The sequence below is a fragment of the Schistocerca cancellata genome, chromosome 10, assembly GCF_023864275.1.
Source record: "Schistocerca cancellata isolate TAMUIC-IGC-003103 chromosome 10, iqSchCanc2.1, whole genome shotgun sequence".
NCBI classification, from domain to species: domain Eukaryota; kingdom Metazoa; phylum Arthropoda; class Insecta; order Orthoptera; family Acrididae; genus Schistocerca; species Schistocerca cancellata.
The window spans coordinates 158,418,269-158,441,806 of record NC_064635.1 but is presented as its reverse complement, the minus strand read 5'-3'; the positions used below and the strand labels follow the sequence as shown (position 1 = coordinate 158,441,806).

The window sequence follows — 23,538 nt, the reverse complement described above, 5'->3', positions numbered from 1 at the left end:
GCTATAGAGAAAAATATGCAGCTCCTTGAATACTTAACTTTAATTCATCCTTGTGGTACATCGCTATTGACGATACAAATGAGTCTATCTCCAGATACGGTTAATTACAATCACTGTAAGGCTAATGGCACCTTGCTAGGTCGTAGCTATGGACTTAGCTGAAGGCTATTCTAACTGTCTCTCGGCAAATGAGAGGAAGGCTTCGTACGTCTAGTCGCTAGCAATGTCGTCCGTACAACTGGGGCGAGTGCTAGTCCGTCTTCCTAGACCTGCCATGTGGTGGCGCTAGGTCTGCAAGTACTGATGGCGGCGACACGCGGGTCCGACACGTACTAATGGACCGCGGCCGATTTAAGCTACCACCTAGCAAGTGTGGTGTCTGGCGGTGACACCACAGAGATCACGCTCCCTACTCTTAAAAGTGTATCAGATCTGGTGCCTGTAGTAACCAGGGAGAAGCGACAGTTGATCCTCGAGCTCACAAAACCAGTCCTGGGCGATATGAGCTGTGTGAAGAGGGGCCCCGTCGTCTTTGGAGACAGCATCAGCAACGGGGAGCAAACACTGCACCACGGGACGTACCTAATCAGCTAAAATGGCCAGATAATCCTTGGCAGTAATGCCAACTTGCAGAATAACCACGACGGCCACGGAAAACCAAGATACGGCAACCCAAATCAACACCGAACCCTCCTCACGTTTCACTCTTCGGACGTAAACTCGGCCAAAAGTTAAAAATAGTGTAGAGCAAAAATCATACCACTAGACAATGTTAAAAAATATATCGGCTCAACCACTTGTTACAGTGTAAAACACTAAGATTGACGCGTTTCGGAAGTCAAGCTACCATCATCAGAATAATAAAAGTGCCGGCCGGAGTGGCCGAGCGGTTCTAGGCGCTACAGTCTGGAACCGCGTGACCGCTACGGTCGCAGGTTCGAATCCTGCCTCGGGCATGGGTGTGTGTGATGTCCTTAGGTTAGTTAGGTTTAAGTAGTTCTAAGTTCTAGGGGACTGATGACCATAGATGTTAAGTCCCATAGTGCTCAGAGCCATTTTTTTGAATAATAAAAGAAAAGAACCTGTTAAAACTCGCTAAAATGGAACATTCACCAGGCACAATAAAATTTATTTAAAGCCGGTTGTACATTAAATTTTAGCCCTTTATTAAGTAAATTTAGCTCGTCATCGTTAAAAACGATATCAGTTTCGTTAACAACCCTGGGGTAAAACTGCAACCTATGTACTTGTTGCGTTCTGTTTATTCTACCATTACTGTACTGTTGTCGTAGTCTCTCTAATTAAGTATCTTGCCTGCTTTTTATTTTTATGAATTCGTTCTGTAGCCCCTCGTCTATTTCGGCTTTATCATTGTCCCATGTCGCACTGGATACTGCATTCGCCGCTCCTCAGTGGGCCTTAAGTAGCTCTTCGTTAATTACATCTTTTTTCTTATGGAGGAATTTTCTTTCCGCTGCCTGGTGCATGTTCCATTTTAGCGAGTTTTAACAGGTTCTTTTACTTTTAGTATTCTGATGATGGAAGCTTAACTTCCGAAACGCGTCAATTTTAGTGTTTTACACTATAGGGTGGTCGAGCGGCTCTAGGCACTTCAGTCTGGAACCGCGCTACCGCTACGGTCGCAGGTTCGAATCCTGCCTCGGGCATGGATGTGTATGATGTCCTTAGGTTAGTTAGGTTTAAGTAGTTCTAAGTCGTAGGGGACTGATGACCTCAGAAGTTAAGTCTCATAGTGCTCAGAGACATTTGAATCATTTTACACTATAAACAAGTGGTTGAGCCGATATATGTTTTTAACATTGACATTCACAACCACGACCTCACATCCAGTATGGATAAAATCAAATATCGACTAGACCTTCTTCCATTGCCTCATCGTCCACAATTTCACGGCTTCGCTGCCACTTTTTCCTTTTACCGGCATTTGCATCGCTGATGAGAGGTTTTGGAATTACAGCGCGATCTCCAATTCCCTCTTTATGGAGCTCGGTTTGGTGCTGACAGTGTCCGCGATTGCGACATTCAGTTCATCAGTGACTTTGCAGTTATTTTTCCTCACTGTCCTCTTAAACGACCTACCATTACAGTCAGTGAACACACACTGTGGTCCTCGCTGCAGCGTAGGGGATGATGTTCCCCCGGTTTCCCTCTATGCGGCATAAATCTTCGATACGGTGCCTTTAGATACACCCGGCCGCGCGGGGCAGCCGAGCTGTCTCCGGCGCCCTGCCACGGTTCGGGCGGCTCCCCCCGTCGGAGGGTTGAGTCCTCCCTCGGGCATGAGTGTGTGTGTGTGTGTGTGTGTGTGTGTGTGTGTGTGTGCGTGTCGTCCTTAGCGTAAGTTAGTTTAAGTTACACTCCTGGAAATGGAAAAAAGAACACATTGACACCGGTGTGTCAGACCCACCATACTTGCTCCGGACACTGCGAGAGGGCTGTACAAGCAATGATCACACGCACGGCACAGCGGACACACCAGGAACCGCGGTGTTGGCCGTCGAATGGCGCTAGCTGCGCAGCATTTGTGCACCGCCGCCGTCAGTGTCAGCCAGTTTGCCGTGGCATACGGAGCTCCATCGCAGTCTTTAACACTGGTAGCATGCCGCGACAGCGTGGACGTGAACCGTATGTGCAGTTGACGGACTTTGAGCGAGGGCGTATAGTGGGCATGCGGGAGGCCGGGTGGACGTACCGCCGAATTGCTCAACACGTGGGGCGTGAGGTCTCCACAGTACATCGATGTTGTCGCCAGTGGTCGGTGGAAGGTGCACGTGCCCGTCGACCTGGGACCGGACCGCAGCGACGCACGGATGCACGCCAAGACCGTAGGCTCCTACGCAGTGCCGTAGGGGACCGCACCGCCACTTCCCAGCAAATTAGGGACACTGTTGCTCCTGGGGTATCGGCGAGGACCATTCGCAACCGTCTCCATGAAGCTGGGCTACGGTCCCGCACACCGTTAGGCTGTCTTCCGCTCACGCCCCAACATCGTGCAGCCCGCCTCCAGTGGTGTCGCGACAGGCGTGAATGGAGGGACGAATGGAGACGTGTCGTCTTCAGCGATGAGAGTCGCTTCTGCCTTGGTGCCAATGATGGTCGTATGCGTGTTTGGCGCCGTGCAGGTGAGCGCCACAATCAGGACTGCATACTACCGAGGCACACAGGGCCAACACCCGGCATCATGGTGTGGGGAGCGATCTCCTACACTGGCCGTACACCACTGGTGATCGTCGAGGGGACACTGAATAGTGCACGGTACATCCAAACCGTCATCGAACCTATCGTTCTACCATTCCTAGACCGGCAAGGGAACTTGCTGTTCCAACAGGACAATGCACGTCCGCATGTATCCCGTGCCACCCAACGTGCTCTAGAAGGCGTAAGTCAACTACCCTGGCCAGCAATATCTCCGGTTCTGTCCCCCATTGAGCATGTTTGGGACTGGATGAAGCGTCGTCTCACGCGGTCTACACGTCCAGCACGAACGCTGATCCAACTGAGGCGCCAGGTGGAAATGGCATGGCAAGCCGTTCCACAGTACTACATCCAGCATCTCTACGATCGTCTCCATGTGAGAATAGCAGCCTGCATTGCTGCGAAAGGTGGATATACACTGTACTAGTGCCGACATTGTGCATGCTCTGTTGCCTGTGTCTATGTGCCTGTGGTTCTGTCAGTGTGATCATGTGATGTATCTGACCCCAGGAATGTGTCAATAAAGTTTCCCCTTCCTGGGACAATGAATTCACGGTGTTCTTATTTCAATTTCCAGGAGTGTAGATTAAGTAGTGCGTAAGCCTAGGGACCCATGAACTTAGCAATTTGGTCCCATAGCAACTTACCACCTACACTCATGCTCATAAATTAAGGATAATTGCAGAATGTGGTGCTACACAACGTGGCAGTACACATAACTTGCGCTAGTAGCATAGACACATAGGGAACACACGTGACACAGATCCTTAAGTCCACGGTATTGGTGATAAGTTGACAAAACCGTCTCGAAACACATGTGCTACAAAACGCCACTGTTTCCTCCGCATGTACCCCGACATCAATATGGGATATGATCACCATGCACACGTACGTGATTGGATTGAGGAGTTCCTAGATAACAGGACGCAGCATGTTATTCTCAATGGAGAGAAGTCTTCCGAAGTAAGAGTGATTTCAGGTGTGCCGCAGGGGAGTGTCATAGGACCGTTGCTATTCACAATATACATAAATGACCTGGTGGATGACATCGGAAGTTCACTGAGGCTTTTTGCAGATGATGCTGTGGTGTATCGAGAGGTTGTAACAATGGAAATTTGTACTGAAATGCAGGAGGATCTGCAGCGAATTGACGCATGGTGCAGGGAATGGCAATTGAATCTCAATGTAGACAAGTGTAATGTGCTGCGAATACACAGAAAGATAGATCCTTTATCATTTAGCTACAAAATAGCAGGTCAGCAACTGGAAGCAGTTAATACCATAAATTATCTGGGAGTACGCATTAGGAGTGATTTAAAATGGAATGATCATATAATGTTGATTGTCGGTAAAGCAGATGCCAGACTGAGATTCATTGGAAGAATCCTAAGGAAATGCAATCCGAAAACAAAGGAAGTAGGTTACAGTACGCTTGTTCGCCCACTGCTTGAATACTGCTCAGCAGTGTGGGATCCGTACCAGATAGGGTTGATACAAGACATAGAGAAGATCCAACGGAGAGCAGCGCGCTTCGTTACAGGATCATTTAGTAATCGCGAAAGCGTTACGGAGATGATAGATAAACTCCAGTGGAAGACTCTGCAGGAGAGACGCTCAGTAGCTCGGTACGGGCTTTTGTCAAAGTTTCGAGAACATACCTTCACCGAAGAGTCAAGCAGTATATTGCTCCCTCCTACGTATATCTCGCGAAGAGACCATGAGGATAAAATCAGAGAGATTAGAGCCCACAAAGAGGCATACCGACAATCCTTCTTTCCACGAACAATACGAGACTGGAATAGAAGGGAGAACCGATAGAGGTACTGAAGGTACCCTCCGCCACACACCGTCAGGTGGCTTGCGGAGTATGGATGTAGATGTAGATGTAGATGTAGATGTACACACGCCGTACAACGCGTTGGCATACTCTGGATCAGGTGGTCGTGCAGCTGCTGGGGCATAGCCTCCCATACTTGCACCAGTGCCTGTCGGAGCTCCTGAAGTGTCATAGAGGTTTGAAGACATGCACCGATACGTCGACCGAGAGCGTCCCAGACGTGCTCGATGGGGTTTAGGCAGGCAGGCCACTCCAGTCGCCTGATACCTTCTGTTTCAAGGTACTCCTCCACGATGGCAGCTCGGCGGGGCCGTGCATTATCATCCATCAGGAGGAAGGTGGGACCCACTGCACCCTTGAAAAGGTGGACATGCTGGTGCAAAATGACGCCCCGATACACCTGACGTGTCACACTTCCTCTGTCAAAGACGTGCACCAATCATAATCCCACCCCACACCATCAAACCGCGACCTCCGTTCAGGTCCCTTTTCGAGGACATTAAGGGCTTGGTATCTGCTTCCTGGTTCACGCCAGATGTAAACCCTGTGAGAATCACTGTTCAGACTATACCTGGACTCGTCCGTGAACAAAACCTGGGACCACTGTTCCAATGACCATGTACTGTGTTTTTGACACCAGGCTTTACTGGCTCTCCTGCGACCAACGGTCAGTGGAATGTACCTTGCAGGTGTCCAGGCGAATAAACCGTGTCTGTTCAGTCGTCTGTAGACTGTGTCTGGAGACAACTGTTCCAGTGGCTGCATTAATGTCCCAAGCAAGGCTACCTGCAGTACTCCGTGGCCGTCTGCTGGCACTGATGGTGGGATATCGGTCTTCTTGTGATGTTGTACGCTGTGGACGTCCCGTACTGTAGCGCCTGGACACGTTTCCTGTCTGCTGGATTCTTGAGATCACACTTTGTGGCACACGGAGGGCCCGCGCTACGACCTGCTGTGTTTGACCAGCCGCCAGTCACCCTAGTATTCTATCCCTCATTACGGCATCGATATGTGTCCTTTGAGCCATTGTCAACACGCAGTCACCATTAGCACGTCTGAAAACGTCTGAACACTTACTCGCTGCACCGTACTCTGATATGCACCACACACTTGATATGTGGAATGCTGCCAGCGCCACCGAGCGATGACCGCTGGTCAAATACACCGAATGGTCATACCCTGAGGTGATTTAAACCTGCAAATCGCCCACCAGAGCGTTGTTTGACCATGTATCAGCATTATCCTTAATTTATGAGCATGAGTGTAGGTACATCAAACGCTTCGGCCACCACGATTACAGAAGCACCCCAACAACTGCAGCTTAGCTCCGACACAATCCACTCACAGCCTATACAGAACACTCTTCTGAGCACGAGTGACACTCGTAACGTGTTGAGGACATTAAACAGCTGACATTCGTAGTCAAACACAGCAGCAAAACCTGCAGGCTCGGCTAGCATCTGCACTTATACTCAAGCGTGCATTTGTCGCGGTGTTTGCATATTTTCGTGCAACTACTGTGCAAACATTGCAAAACACTGTAAAGTACGTGGCAGAGAAACATTACAAGGAAACCCCCCATCGCACCCCCGTCGGGCTTTAGTGGTAAGGGGGTCTAGAAGACAGCCCGTCAAAAACTGATCAAGCACTAAAACAGGAAGAAGCTGTACTGGACTGTGAAAAAAAGCAAACTAGAAACACCGAACGGTCCAAAAAGTGCAATATAGCGCAGCCATGAACAGAAGTGGCATCGTGGCAATTTTTTTTTTTTTTTTTTTTTTTTTTTTTTTTTTTTTTTTTTTTTTTTGGTCGGGTGTAGCGTCCGTCTGCGACAGCGAGGTGTAAGGAAGGGACCTACAATGTGATTCACAAAGATATACAAATATTTTACTATTCTAGAAGTACAACTAAAGAAAAAAGTTCATATAAACATAGGTCCGCAAACGTTTAGGTACACAGTTATGGCTAATAAAAATTTTGCCTGAAATTTAGCAACGTCGCTAATATGAAGCCATCACAAAATTTTACAAGGTTAAAATAAAGCACGATTTCCATTTATTTTGTTGGTATTGGTCTGGTGAATCTAATAAAACATGTCCCAGACGTGTATCTGCAGTACATCCAGAGAAGCAAAGATTATTATACAAGTAAATTGGTTTACTTTCCATTAAGAATGTAGAAACCTTTATGTCATTGTTTGCAACCGTTAGTGAGTTGTTTCAGTCGTTTCCTAACCTTGAAAGGAGTTAGTTTTCTTTATTGTTCAGTGAAAGAACATAATAACAGCAGTGTATTTAAGTGAAACCACATAGTAACTGTTGTAGTTCGTAGATTATCTGACACATTCATACAGTTTCAGTTAACATTTCCATCATTTTTTCCAAAAATTAAATTCTCTACAAGTTCTGCTGAAAACTTGGTGCAACTGTCTGGAATTAAAAAAAGAAACTAAATTGGACCAAGTAGTTAATGAATTAAAAATTTAACGAAATTGCGTCTTTGCTTCTCTGGATGGTCTGGAAAACTACAGCAGATACACGTCTGGGACATGTTTTATTAGATTCACTAGACCAATAACAACAAAATCAATGGAAATCGTGCTTTACTTTAGACTCTTACCGTTTTGCGATGGATTCGTATTAGCGAAGTTGCCAAATTTCAGGCAAAATCTTTTATTAGCCGTAACTCCGAACCTAAACATTTGTGGACCTATATTTATCCTAACTTTTTTCTTTAGTTTTACTTGTAGAATAACATATTATAGTATTTTCATATCTTCGTGAATCACCCTGTAGAATGACAGCTGATTCTGCACAACTACTCTAATAAGAGACAAACGTTAGTGGCTTTCGAATGGGAACCTCAAACGTCTGATGACAAGGCGACAGGTCAACCGAATCGTCCACCGGAAAACACGTCTGGTATGTCATACACGGCACTAGTGACAGTACGAGTGTCATACGATAGGACCTAATCTGTATGCGTGGTAAGTGAGGGAGATATGCCTTCTTGCCGAATTTAGGTGTTCGTATGAATGTGAATGTGATCAGTCCCGAGTAAATAATTAAAACCTAACAGTTTGTCACGTAATCTGCAACAAATGAACGCAACAGTTTCACAATCACACAGTTTCTCTGCCAAAACAAACCGTTTTGAAGCTGCGTTCCGTTTTGGAAGTGTTGACTGTTGATTCCCTTCGTTGAAACATAGTTCACACCCGTTTATTTGTTGTTTTGATATCTGTGAGAGATGTATGCGGTATTTCGCCTGCTCTCACTGTTAACCACATTTACTTGTGACAGTAATGTATTCCTACCATGACTTATACTTCGTAATCATCGTATAGTATGACAACTGCCAAGACTACTTAAAGAGGACAAACATTGCAATGACCAGACGGACATTTCATAAGGTTCAAATGGCTCTAAGCACTATGGGACTTAACATCTCAGGTCATCAGTCCCCTAGAACTTAGAACTACTTAAACCTAATTAACCTAAGGACAGCACACACATCCTTGCCCGAGGCAGGATTCGAACCTGCGACAGTAGCAGCAGCGCGGTTCCAGACTGAAGCGCCTAGAACCGCTCGGCCAAAGCGGCCGGCGACAGTTCATAAAGTTGTGAAAAACATAAATAGCACCAAGATGTTTAGAACCCAGCTAACCCACTTCACAGTCCAACACCGTGACCACATAACCACAGTCCGCAACTCGTGGTCGTGCGGTAGCGTTCTCGCTTCCGGCGCACGGGTTCTCGGGTTCGATTCCCGGCGGGGTCAGGGATTTTCTCTGCCTCGTGATGACTGGGTGTTGTGTGATGTCCTTAGGTTAGTTAGGTTTAAGTAGTTCTAAGTTCTATGGGACTGATGACCATAAATATTAAGTCCCATAGTGCTCAGAGCCATTTGAACCACATAACCACAACGCTATGACTCTCACGTTCTACTCAGTGTTGCACTCGTTGAGCTTGGGCGTTCGCTGGTTCTATTTTGCCTTTTTTTTACAGAAACATTGTCTCGAAATTTGGTAGAAAATCTGAAGAAATTCTGGTCGTATGTAAAGTACACAAGCGGCAAGACGCAGTCAATAACTTCGCTGCGCAGTGCCGATGGTACTGTTACCGACGACTGTGCCGCTAAAGCAGAGTTATTGAACGCAGTTTTCCGAAATTCCTTCACCAGGGAAGACGAATGGAATATTCCAGAATTTGAAACACGAACAGCTGCTAGCATGAGTTTCTTAGAAGTAGATACCTTAGGGGTTCGAAGCAACTCAAATCGCTTGATATGGGCAAGTCTTCAGGTCCAGATTGTATACCGATTAGGTTCCTTTCAGATTACGCTGATACAATAGCTCCCTACTTAGCAATCATATACAACCGCTCGCTCACCGATAGATCTGTACCTGCAGATTGAAAAATTGTGCAGGTCGCACCAGTGTTTAGGAAGGGTAGTAGGAGTAATCCATCGAACTACAGACCTATATCATTGACGTCGGTTTGTAGTAGGATTTTGGAGCATATACTGTATTCCCACATTATGAATTACTTCGAAGGGAACGATCTATTGATACGTAATCAGGATGGTTTCAGAAAACATCGTTCTTGTGCAACTCAGCTAGCTCCTTATTCGCACGAAGTAATGGCCGCTATCGACAGGGGATCTCAAGTTGATTCCGTATTTCTAGATTTCCGGAAAGCTTTTGACAGCGTTTCTCACAAGCGACTTCTAATCAAGCTGCGATCCTATGGGGTATCATCTCAGTTGTGCGACTGGATTCGTGATTTCCTGTCAGGAAGGTCGCAGTTCGTAGTAATAGACGGGAAATCATCGAGTAAAACTGAAGTGATATCAGGTGTTCCCCAGGGAAGCGTACTGGGACCTCTGCTGTTCCTGATCTATATAAATGACCTGGGTGACAATCTGAGCAGGTTGTTCGCAGATGATGCTGTAATTTACCGTCTAGTAAGGTCATCCGAAAACCAGTATCAGTTGCAAAGCGATTTAGAAAAGATTGCTGTATGGTGTGGCAGGTGCCAGTTGACGCTAAATAACGAAAAGTGTGAGGTGATCCACACGAGTTCCAGAAGAAATCCTCTGCTGTTCCTGATCTATATAAATGACCTGGGTGACAATCTGAGCAGGTTGTTCGCAGATGATGCTGTAATTTACCGTCTAGTAAGGTCATCCGAAAACCAGTATCAGTTGCAAAGCGATTTAGAAAAGATTGCTGTATGGTGTGGCAGGTGGCAGTTGACGCTAAATAACGAAAAGTGTGAGGTGATCCACACGAGTTCCAAAAGAAATCCGTTGGAATTCGATTACTCGATAAATAGTACAATTCTCAAGGCTGTCAATTCAACTAAGTACCTGGGTGTTAAAATTACGAGCAACTTCAGTTGGAAAGACCACATAGATAATATTGTGGGGAAGGCGAGCCAAAGGTTGCGTTTCATTGGCAGGACACTTAGAAGATGCAACAAGTCCACTAAAGTGACAGCTTACACTACACTCGTTCATCCTCTGTTAGAATACTGCTGGGCGGTGTGGGATCCTTACCAGGTGGGATTGACGGAGCACATCGAAAGGGTGCAAAAAAGGGCAGCTCGTTCTGTATTTTCACGTAATAGGGGAGAGAGTGTGGCAGATATGATACGCGAGTTGGGATGGAAGTCATTAAAGCAAAGACGTTTTTCGTCGCGGCGAGATCTATTTACGAAATTTCAGTCACCAACTTTCTCTTCCGAATGCGAAAATATTTTGTTGAGCCCAGCCTACATAGGTAGGAATGATCATCAAAATAAAATAAGAGAAATCAGAGCTCGAACAGAAAGGTGTATGTGTTCGTTTTTCCCGCGCGCTGTTCGGGAGTGGAATGGTATGGAGATAGTACGATTGTGGTTCGATGAACCCTCTGCCAAGCACTTAAATGTGAATTGCAGAGTAATCATGTAGATGTAGAGGTAGAGGTAGATCAGTATAACTTGTTTTCATGCTAGATCTGTGTTCAGTTTTTGACGGGCGATCCACTGGGCCATCTTAGCACTAACTCTGAAGGGGTGCGAGAGGGAGGTTCCCTTGTTAGCACTGTAGCACAAAACGGGATCCCCTGCCGTTCCATTGCGTATCGTATGTGGGAAAACAATGTGCACACTGCAGTTAGTCTACTGTTGTTTTTGCAGTCCCAACGGAAACGATACGTAGGAGGCCGTTCGTAGATTCTTCACTTACAAGGGAACCCTCCGTACTGTAAATCACGGATCTTGACCTTCAAATGTTGTAGAGGCACTTACCCTGAGTACCTAGGTATCCGGTTTTTTAGCGACAGGCCTAGGTTTTGAGAAAATCGATTTTGAAGTTCATTGCGCGCTTTTTATATCCGTAACATTGCACGTATTCCGAACATGTCACCGTAGCGCAGCGGTAAAGATTCATGGTTACCGCGCTGGAGGCAGCATGTTTTAATCCTACTCCCATATTATTTTTATGTATGCAAGAAACGTCCGGAAAATTTCGCCCTAACGTTCAAAAACGAGTAGATGAATTAACTTGGAAATACCTAAGTGTAGTCGTGTCCTGCGCGAAATCCGGTAAGTTCACGTAACTGGTGTACGAACAATTTTTGCGTTCTGTAATTCTTCCGTAGGTGGGACAGAAAAATTTTTTGTACTTTATGGATTCGTGGGGAGAGCAAACCGATTCAACTTTATACGATCGTCTGTTCACTGATGAAGGGAAGCAAGCACCTGCACCCCAAATGTAGTCCCAACAAAGTGCACTCCTTATTGCCAACCCTGCGATGTTTATTTTTACCGAAAGGTGAAAATCTTCACGAAAATTATTCACAATGCTCCCGACTTGATGAAAGACAATAAAGAGATCGCTTCTAGGGAAGATTCGATAAAATTACATTCGCTAATCCTACATCAATTCAGCGCACATGGTTCGTATCAAAATTGGCGGATGAAAGAGAAATCTTTTTGGATGCAAAAGAATTGTGTTTCCCGGTATCGCTCATGAAGAAGCCGTGCGCCTGCGAGAGGGTTCCTTTCATAAAAAGCGCGTGGTGCTGCGAAAATTTGTGCTCCGCCTGTTTCTATAGTAAGTATCATTGTGTCATATTGTTCTGGCACATCAAGCAATGTGGACGATAAAAAATAAGATTTTTTAATCTTGTATGACAGAAAAAATTAATAATTGAATATATATTTATAATTTCGCACACCTTACAATGTTTTTTGATATTCTTTGAAATAAAATTGAAAAATTCGGTCGATTTTGAAAAAAAAAACAAAAGTACACAAGCAAGATTCGAACACGGTACCTCCATCGCAATAGCCGTGAACTTTTACCGCTACGCTACGGTGACTTGGTCGGAATAAGTGTAATGTTATGGCGATACAAAGCACGCAATTAACTTCAAAATCGATTTTCTCAAAAACCAAGGCTTGTCGCTAAAAAACCGGATAGCCAGGTAATCAAGGTAAGAGCCTCTACAACATATTTGAAGCGCATCAAGATCCGTGATTTACAGTATGGAGGGTCCCCTTGTTAGTAATGGCTCTTGAAACTTGGTTAGTATGCTTTTGCAGGGTAACTGGCGACAATAATCAAACATCTATCAGTTCAAGTTTTTCAGCACCGCAGTGATGATCGTTCCTGTGTGGATCAAACCCTTCATTATTGGTGCTGCGCTGAGGTGACAAAAGTCATGGGAGACCCCCTAATATCGTGTCGAACCTGCTTTTGCGTGGCGTAATGCAACAGCTCAGTGTGTCATAGACTCAAAAGTCGTTCAAAGTTCCCTGCAGAAACACTGAACTACGCTGTCTCTGTAGCTGTCCATAACTGTGACCGTATTGCCTGTACAGTAGAGATGGGTCGAACTCGTTCATTCCCGTGAACTGCTTCATTCATTTCACTCTTTGCCGTGAAGCGTTCAAATGAAGTAGTTCATTCATGAAGTACGGAAGCCTGGCGAAGTTGCCCAGTTCGCCGCTCGCCTCGCTCGTACAATAAAGCTTCGTAATACTTCATAATTTTACCAACAGATGGCCGAACTATGCAGTAAAGTGCACGCAACGTTTTACGCTCTTACAACGTCTGAGCTAACTTAAATAGAGTATGGTCGAAGGGGACAAAGGAAAGATAAACAGAGAAGCCTGTCACATATAAAGAAGGTATTACATTTAATCTTGCTCGACATTTTCTCATGAAGCGCCCAAAAAAGTCTTTATCTGCCAAGTGAAACATTATTTGTTGTATTCATGGACTGAAAACTAGGGCTACCAACGAAATGCAGTCCAATTTTATGTTCCTTTTAAAATTCATTCCAAAATAGAATGTGTATGTTTTCCACTGTCACAAAGTCTACATATCTACTTTAAGTAATAATTCAGAAGTTTTCCTGTAGATTTATTTTTGTTGAGAATAATAACCCTCCAGATTCAAAACGTAAACTGTCACCTGTAGTCATTGGTACGATTTCAGTGTTATTAACATGTTGGCTGTGCGTGCTCACACGGCCAGCCTCATCGTTTGTATCTGTTATATTCATTTGTCCGCAAGCGCTGCCAACGGTAGGCTACCGGTAGACGCGAAGTATAACTGAACTGCACAAATAGTCACGGGTAAAGATGTCAGCACTGCAGGAAGCAGCTGACGCTGCCTTCCCCTCGCCCCTCACCCCCAAAATACCACACAAACCTATCGTTTCCCACAAACGCCGCGCGATTCGTCGACAGGCAGTAGAGGGGGAACTGAAGTGAAGGGAGAATAAGTGACGTAGCGCCGATGTAATGGGTTGAGGGAGAGGGGAAGAGACTGAGTGAACTAGAAAAAAGTGTGGAGTATGTTATCTGTGAAGAGTTTGAAGTACCAGTTCATTGAAATTGAGTGGTTAGTTCACACTTCACTGGAGTGAAGCGTTCATTTAAACGACTCATTCACGAGCTCCCCATCACTACTGTGCAGGATTTTGTGCACGAACTGACTACTTGATTATGTCCCAAAAATCTTGGATGAGATCCATGTCAGCCAGTTCCATACCAGGCAGTCCGAGTGACCAAATGATTTGCTCGAATAAATCAGAATGTTTATTACACCAATCACGAACAACTGTGGCTGGGTGACAGGGCGCACGGAACATGAAGTCCATGAATGAATGCAAATGGTCTTCAAGCAGCCAGGCGTTACCATTTCCAGTCAATGATTGGTTCAGTTCGACCAGAGGACCCAGTCCAATTCATGTGAACACAACCCACACCATTATGAAGCCACCAGCATGCGTTGTTACCAACTTGGGTCAATGGCATCGTGGGATCTCTGCCGCATTCGAACCCAGGCATCAGCGCTTAGTAACTAAAATCGGGACTCATCTACCCAGCCACGGTTTTTCCGTCGTCTAGGGTTCAGCTGATACGCTCACAAGCCCAGGAGAGGCGTTGCAGGCGATGTTGTGCTGTTAGCAAAGGCACCTGTGTCGGCCGTCTGCCGCAATAGCCGATTAACGTCAGATTTAGCCGCACTGTTCTGACGGATACGTTCGTCGTACTACCCATATTGATTTCTGCGGTTATTTGCCGGTGTGGCCGAGCGGTTCTAGGTGCTTCAGTCCGGAACCGCGCTGCTGCTGCGGTCGCAGGTTCGAATCCTGCCTCAGGCATGGATGTGTGTAATGTCCTTAGCTTAGTTAGGTTTATATAGTTCTAAGTCTAGGTGACTGAAGACCTCAGATGTTAAGTCCCATGGTGCATAGAGCCATTTGAATCATTTTGCGGTTATTTCACGCAGTGTGGCTTGTCTGTTAGCACTGACAACTCCACACAAACGGCACTGCCTCGGTCGTTAAGTGAAGGCCGTCGGCCATTTCAATGTCCATGGAGAGAGGAAATGTCTGAAATTTGGCATTCTCCACGAATTCGTAACTCTGTGTATCACAGAATCTTGAATTCCCTAACGATTTCCGAAACAAAATGTTCCATGCGTCTAGCTGCAACAACCAGTCTGTGTTCAGTGTCTGTTAATTCCCGTCATGCAGCCATAATAATGAAACTTCCTGTCAGTTTAAAACTGTGTGCCGGACCAAGACTCGAACTCGGGACCTTTGCCTTCCGCGGGCAAGTGCTCTACCAACTGTGCTACCCAAGCACGTCTCCGCAGCATCCTTTCTTTCAGGAGTGTTGGTTCTGCAAGGTTCGCAGTAGAGCTTCTGTAAAGTTTGAAAGGTAGGAGACGAGATACTGGCAGAAGTAAAGCTGTGAGGACCGGGCATGAGTCGTGCTTCGGTAGCTCAGATGGCAGAGCACTTGCCCGCGAAAGGGAAAGGACCCGAGGTAGAGTCTCGGTCGGCCACACAGTTTTAATCTGCCAGGAAGTTTCATATCAATGCACACTCCGCTGCAGAGTGAAAATCTCATTCTGGAGCCATAATAATGTCTGACTCATTTCACATGAATCACCTGAGTAGAAATGACAACGCCGCCAGTGCAATGCCCTTTTATACATTGTGTACCCGATACTACCGCCATCTGTATATGTGCATATCGCCATCCCATTACTTGTCACCTCAGTGTATTCGTTATCGTTGAATAAGCCTGTTAGTTCAGTTTGGCGTGAGCCTCGCAAAAATGGTAATATTCTGGAAAAGGATTTGCAAGTGATACATATGTCTCAGTGTGGTGTCACCGCCAGACACCACACTTGCTAGGTGGTAGCCTTTACATCGGCCGCGGTCCGTTAGTATACATCGGACCCGCGTGTCGCCACGGTCAGTGATTGCAGACCGAGCGCCGCCACACGGCAGGTCTAGAGAGACGTCCTAGTACTCGCCCCAGTTGTACAGCCGACTTTGCTAGCAATGCTACACTGACAAATACGCTCTCATTTGCCGAGACGATAGTTAGCATAGCCTTCAGCTACGTCATTTGCTACGACCTAGCAAGGCGCCATTACCAGTTTATATTGAGATTGTTCTTAATGTATCAACAAGAGCGATGTTCTCCAATTATGGATTAAAGTTAAGTATTACATCAACTGCGTACTTTATTTATTAGACTCAACTCCTTTAATTGTTCCAGACCTCACGCCAGTCTGCGTGAGCTTAAACGCGTGCATTTCGGCTTCCTCCAAACTCCGTGATTGGCTCCTGCCAATTCACAACACTCAGTATGCCAGTAAAGAACTGAAATTGGCCACTTATGATTGAACATTTCTCACCATTCAATTTCATATCGGTACAAATAATTACACCTATATATTTATTTGAGTTCACTAATTGTAATTAATATTGATTGTATGGCAATATTGGGCAGGAGACTCTGCCTGTAGCTATTTGACTGCCTGGAGCAATGATTTATGAATCATTGATATTGTAGTGAAGTACTGGTACTTTCTGGCGCTTCATTAAACGCACAGTTTCAATTTTCTGTACATTTAAGTTGCCAATTTGTGCACAATCATAAAAACTTATCAAGATCTGCACAGATATTTAAGCAGCTTTATTCAGACAGTGCTTGTTTGTAGATAACAACATCATCTACATAAAACTGCTAGGGGTACCTACATCTACATCTACATTTATACTCCGCAAGCCACCCAACGGTGTGTGGCGGAGGGCACTTACGTGCCACTGTCATTACCTTCCCTTCCTGTTCCACTCGCGTATGGTTCGCGGGAAGAACGACTGCCGGATAGCCTCCGTGCGCGCTCGAATGTCTCTAACGTTACATTCGTGATCTCCTCGGGAGGTATAAGTAGGGGGAAGCAATATATTCGATACCTCATCCAGAAACGCACCCTCTCGAAACCTGGACAGCAAGCTACACCGCGATGCAGAGCGCCTCTCTTGCAGATTCTGCCACTTGAGTTTGCTAAACATCTCCGTAACGCTATCACGCTTACCAAATAACCCTGTGACGAAACGCGCCGCTCTTCTTTGGATCTTCTCTATCTCCTCCGTCAACCTGACCTGATACGGATCCCACATTGATGAGCAATACTCAAGTATAGGTCGAACGACTGTTTTGTAAGCCACCTCCTTTGTTGATGGACTACATTTTCTAAGGACTCTCCCAATTAATTTCAACCTGGCACGCGCCTTACCAACAATTAGTTTTATATGATCATTCTACTTCAAATCGTTCCGTACGCATACTCCCAGATATTTTACAGAAGTAACTGCTACCAGTGTTTGTTCCGGTATCATATAATCATACAATAAAGGATCCTTCTTTCTATGTATTCGCAATACATTACATTTGTCTCTGTTAAGTGTCAGTTGCCACTCCCTGCACCAAGTGCCTATCCGCTGCTGATCTTGCTGCATTTCGCAACAATTTTCTAATGCTGCAACTTCTCTGTATACTACAGCATCATCCGCGAAAAGCCGCATGGAACTTCCGACACTATCTACTAGGTCATTTATATATATTGTGAAAAGCAATGGTCCTATAACACACCCCTGTGGCACACCAGGGGTAACTTTAACGTCTGTAGACGTCTCTCCATTGAGAACAACATGCTGTGTTCTGTTTGCTAAAAACTCATCAATCCAGCCACGCAGCTGGTCTGATATTCCGTAGGCTCTTACTTGGTTTATCAGGCGACAGTGCGTAGCTGTATCGAATGCCTTCCAGAAGTCAAGGAAAACGGCATCTACCTGGGAGCCTGTATCTAATATTGTCTGGGTCTCATGAACAAATAAAGCGAGTTGGGTCTCACACGATCGCTGTTTCCGGAATCCATGTTGATTCCTACAGAGTCGATTCTGGGTTTCCAGAAACGACATGATACGCAAGCAAAAAACAAGTTCTAAAATTCTACAACAGATCGACTTCAGAGATATAGGTCTATAGTTTTGCGCATCTGCTCGACCACCCTTCTTGAAGACTGGGAATGAATGTATGCAGCAGAGCTTCTACGATGTTCAGAAAGTGGGGGAGAGGTACTGACACAAGTGAAGCTGCACTTATATCTATAAGCCCTTGCCTGGTTGGTTCAGTCATTAACAGCAACACTCATGAAAGGCAAGGTTTTTGGTGTGAGTCCCAGTTCGGTACGCCGTTTTGATCTAGATGGGAATTTCAAACAAGTGTACACACCACTACAAAGTGTCAGATTCACTCAGATAATCACTTTAAGTCTGCCTTATCAAAGGATGTGTGGCGAGGAACATAACACCTGCCTTGCTGAAAGCAGCATTTACACAAAAAAGCAGGCATTACAAAACATTTCCATTACTGGATACCGTAATTCAATATTAAGGAGCCACCAGGCAGCCAAGAGTCTGTCCATGCCTGGACTGGGCTGTAAGTATTTATCCCTGCTCAGACTGTGCTGAAACATGTTTGTTGCAGGACAAGGCCCGCAGCGTGCTGTTCCCATTTGTGGGCACTTCAGTGGAGCCAGCTGACGCCGAGGGTGGGGCATTCTTCCTGAGGGACCCCGCACAGCTGCTGCACTCTGGGGACTTCCAGCATGTGCCCCTCATCACGGGGGTCTGCACCTACGAGGGATCCCTCTTTGTCACAGGTCAGTGCCTGGAGTGGTGACTTCTCCATGGCAGAATCTCACCAGTCAGGCTATTGTCACAACCTGCTTTAGTAGACTGTCTTCACTCATACCTTGTTGAGAACTGTCTCTCCATTAATGTCCAGTTCTAGTTGTGGGAGAGCACTGCTAAATTGGCGATTGCATAACAGAGTGAAACTATGGCCCCTATCCTTTTGATCAGGAGCAAACCACTGTAGTCTGTTATTGCTTTTGGAATATATCAGTGTTGTATTTTGAGTTTTCATAATCAATGTTCTTGCTTTAAATTTTTTAAATCTGATATTAAGAAAACAAAGAAACCTCAGAAATTGGCAGGGTACTTTGTTTACTGTTAGTGTTTATAGAAAGGATGTTGTGGAAAGAAAAATGGAAATTTAAAGTGTGATTCTTCACAGTTTTCATAAAGGTGTAACTCAACAAGACTGCCCTCAATTATTTTGTTCAACTGTTTGTAATCGTTTACAGAGGAAAACTTTACCACTTAACTGGAGAATTTCGTTGCCTTCATGTCTCCATCAGCGAACAATTTCGTGAAGGTGACCAAAATCGGTTCTAGTCCCAAACGCAACATGGCTGCAGAGCATTGGCTTGTGACTCACTGTGAGACACGGCCATCGTTAAGTATATTGAAGACTGTGCTACATTCTATTTTGCACAACAGTTTATAGTACTGGAATCATTTAAAGAAGATCCCTGCCAGTTGCAGTGGGTTTCATGTAGCTGCTTTGCATGTTGCTTCAACGAATAATGTAATCGAAATTTGTTTATATCTCTAAGGCAACATCTCGTAACTGATTCCTTTTCCATTCTGTACTTGGTAGTTGGCAACAATGCTGCCAGCAGTCAGGGACCTTCTTTCGCCAACTTTACCATAACTGCTGATGAAATCTCTTTCCAGTGAATTCTGCACAATGTAATTGATGCTCGCAGTCATGCTAGTGTCAGCTGATATAAGGAAGTACTCAAAAAACACATCTAAGTAAATTCAAAATTCATATAGATCATTTTACCCTGAAATGAACACTAGGATTTATTCACACATACCGGAAAATAAACATAAATCGAATGTTTCAGTCTACCTGCAGGAAACCACAAAATTAATTATATGATGGAGAAGATGTGTTTACCCAGCCATACTTGAAAATTGATTTCGAAACACCACAAGCATCTGCTAAATGTTTCTAAAATCGTTTTTTTGGAGTATCAATGTCACAGAGAATTAAATGTTCCCAAAGCTGGTTCAGATACAAGCAAAGAGTATATACAATTCAAAGGTGAATATTTTGTGAAATTCATATGCAATGTGGACCAAAGACGAATTTTTTTTATTGTTTTTGTAAAAACTTAAAAGTCAGCACGTTTATTGGATGCGAGCATGATGGTGTGGTTTGTATGACACACTAGTATGGTGTTGATTCCAAAACATATGCACCCTCTTGGGGATACTGTATTGAGAACGTAGCATAGTGAAAATATCTATTTTCAACAACAAAATAAATCGAAAACTTGCCCTAGAGAAAGAATATTTCGCACTACAAAAGACCATAACGAAAGAAGCAATATGTTAAATGACAAAAGGCATTAGCAGGAAGACATCACTCACTAATTCATGAGTTAATACAAAAAACAATGAGGAAACGTGCAGACACACAGTCCCTCACCACTCACATTCCCTCTATCCTCACCCCAATAACCACCCTACAGCTATTGCGATCCTTCAGTCAGCCCTAGTGCATGTATGTAAGACCATGTGTAGTGTGTTATATGGGTAGGTCACGTGGAGTGAAGGTTTAAATGTGACATATTAACTGATATTAAATGCACGTAGTGTATGCAGGAGAAAACATGATTACATGAAAAAGACATAAAAATAAATGTAAGTTAATAGGAACACAAATATACAATTTTTGAAAAGTTAAATAATTTAAATGTGCCATCAAGAATCACTACAGCTCTCCTACGAAAATTTGTATAATAAAATAATTTTCTTTATATTATAAACCTCAACTGATACCTACCATGAGTAGGTGTAACATATTTGGTAGAAACACGTAAAACATTGCCGGTCGGAGTGGCCGTGACGTTCTAGGCGCTGCAGTCTGGAGCCGAGCGACCGCTCCGGTCGCAGGTTCGAATGCTGCCTCGGGCATGGATGTGTGTGATGTCCTTAGGTTAGTTAGGTTTAATTAGTTCTAAGTTCTAGGCGACTAATGACCTCAGAAGTTAAGTCGCATAGTGCTCAGAGCCATTTTAACGTAAAACATTCAACTGCAAAAGACAAAATATCTTTCTTTTGGATCACGTTTCACCATAAAGCGCTCTTCTTAACATATTTTTCAGAAAAGCCTTACTTGCTGTCGTCTTTATACATTTTATGTCATCTTCAACTTTTTACATAAGTTATTTTCCTGCTCACAAAGCAAAACACGCATTTTAGAGTCACATTTCCAAATTATATTCACTTAGCATTGCTTAATTTTATTTTATTTACTGCACCACCCCTGCTTTAAATTTGTTTATGTTCGTTGTTTAACCACTTTCCAACACGCGCTCCATATCAAAGCAGTGTACAGTAAAGGCATAAATGCGGTGAACCTAATGTTTTGGGCTACATAAGATGGCGTACATCAGCTTTAAATTTGTGATGTAATGACAACTCCCTTTTGTTTTTACCTCCACGAATATCACTAGCTGCTTACAGAGGTACCAGCAAGATGTACGTCTGTGAACTCCATACACAATTCTAATTATTTTCTTTTGGGCAGTGAATACTATTTGCCTAAGCGAGGGTGACCCCACAATATTATCCCACAAGACATCAATAAATGAAAATATGTGGAATATATTATCTTACTGACTTCTGTGTCCCCAAAAATGGAAGTTATTCTTATCGCAAAAGTAGTCGCACACAAACGTTTTAGTAGATCAGCTAAATGGTTTTTTTGAGTTTAAGTTTTCAACAATATGCACACATAGGAAGTTACAATTTTCTACCCTGTTTACTAGTTATTGTTGGTAAAAGAGGTCAGTAGGAGGAGCCATATTTTTGACAGTACGAAACTGAATGGACTCCGTTTTTGTTCAAAGTTTAAAGCTATCCCATTTGTGACACAACATGCTAGGAAGCAGCATTGTTTAAGGGGAGTGCTTCAGGTTTAGTAGGACGTAGGAAGGCCACAAAAACGTCGCTCATGTAATATCCTGGCGATTTGCACTAGACGAATATGTAACAAGCATTGCCAGTGGTGGAAGGGGTGATCACCGAGAGAATAATCTGACCCAGAATCGGTCACCGAACGTTTGTCCTTTAAGCCAGAAAAATGCCTGCAACGACTCCTACCTACAAGTTCTTACATACACTCCTGAAGATGTTTACTTTTTTGTGTGCTGTTTTTCTTTATTAGCATTAAGGGAGGTTCGTGTGTAACGACTCGTTGCAAGAAAGAGATGCTCTGAATTGGAGAAATTAGCACTGTTACGGTGGTTTACCAACAATCATTTTTTCAACACGGTATTCACGAATGACGTAAGTGTTATTGTGAAAGACGTGAAGCATAAAATAAGTTGTGTAGCTAATGGAGTACTCAGTAACATCAGCTCGTGGCTTCAGAGAGCAGTTTAATTGTATCAACACGCAATGTATACAGCATCTGGTAAATGTTGTTGTTGCGGTCTTCAGTCCAAAGAATGGTTTGATGCAGCTTTCCATGCTACTCTATCCTGTGCAAGCTTTTTCATCTCCGAGTAACTACTGCAACCTACATCCTTTTGAATCTGCTTAGTGTATGCATTTCTTAGACTCTCTCTACGATTTTTACCCTCTACGCATCACTCCAGTACTAAATTGGTGATCCCTTGATGCCTCAGAACTTGTCCTACCAACCGAGCCCTTCTTCTAGTCAAGTTGTGCCACAAATTCATTTTCCCTCCAGTTCTATTCAGTACCTCCTCATTAGTAATGTAATCAACCCATCTAATCCTCAGCATTCTTCTGTAGCACATTTCAAAAGATTCTATTCCCCCCTTGTCTAAATTGTTTATCGTCCATGTTCCACATCCATACATGGCTACACTCCATGCAAATACTTTCAGAGAAGTTAGCAACATTCTCATCTTCAGAAACGCTTTCCTTGCCATCGCTAGTCTACATTTTATATCCTCGCTACTTCGACCATCCTCAGTTATTTTGCTGTCCCAATAGCAAAACTTATCTACTACTTTAAGTGTTTCATTTCCTAATCTAATTCCCTCAACATCAATTGATCTGATTCGGTTCAATCCATCATCCTCGTTTTGCACTTCCTGTCGACCTCATTTTTGAGTCGTTTGTATTCCTTTCCGCCTGCTTCATTTACTGCATTTTTATTTTTTCCGTTCATCAGCTAATTTCAGAATATAATGTGTTACTCAAGGATTTCTGTTAGCCCTCGTCTTTTTACCTACTTGATCCTCTGCTGCCTTCACTATTTCCTCTCTCAAAGCCATCCATCTTCTTCTACAGTATTACCCTGTTCTTATCAATCGTTCCCTAATGCTCCCTCTGAAACTCTCTACAACCTCTAGTTATTTCACTTTATTCAGGTCCTATCTCCTTAAATTCCTACCGTTCTGCAGTTTCTTCAGTTTTACAGTTCATAACCAATAAATTGTGGACAGAGTCCACATCTGCCCCAGGAAACGTCTTACAACTTAAAATCTGGATCCTGAATCTCTGTCTTACCATTATATAATCAATCTGAAACCTTCCGGTGTCTCCAGATCTCTTTCACATATACAATCTTCTTTCATTATTCTTAAACCAAGTGTTAGCAATAATTACGTTATGCTCTGTGCAAAAATCTACGAGGCGGCTTCCACTTTCATTCCTTACCCCCACTCCATATTCACCTACTACTTTTCCTTCTCTTCCTTTTCTTGTTATCGAATTCCAGTCC

At 44.1% G+C, this 23,538-nt stretch overlaps 1 protein-coding gene across 1 annotated transcript in view; it reads left to right on the top strand.

Moving 5' to 3' along the window:
• The window catches only part of LOC126106563 (esterase FE4-like), a 173,932-nt gene that overhangs the window by 63,987 nt on the left and 86,407 nt on the right, over window positions 1-23,538 (top strand). The window contains exon 6 of the mRNA XM_049912906.1: window positions 18,409-18,583. Coding sequence (XP_049768863.1) covers window positions 18,409-18,583 — 175 coding nt within the window. The remainder of the gene's footprint in view (window positions 1-18,408; window positions 18,584-23,538) is intronic.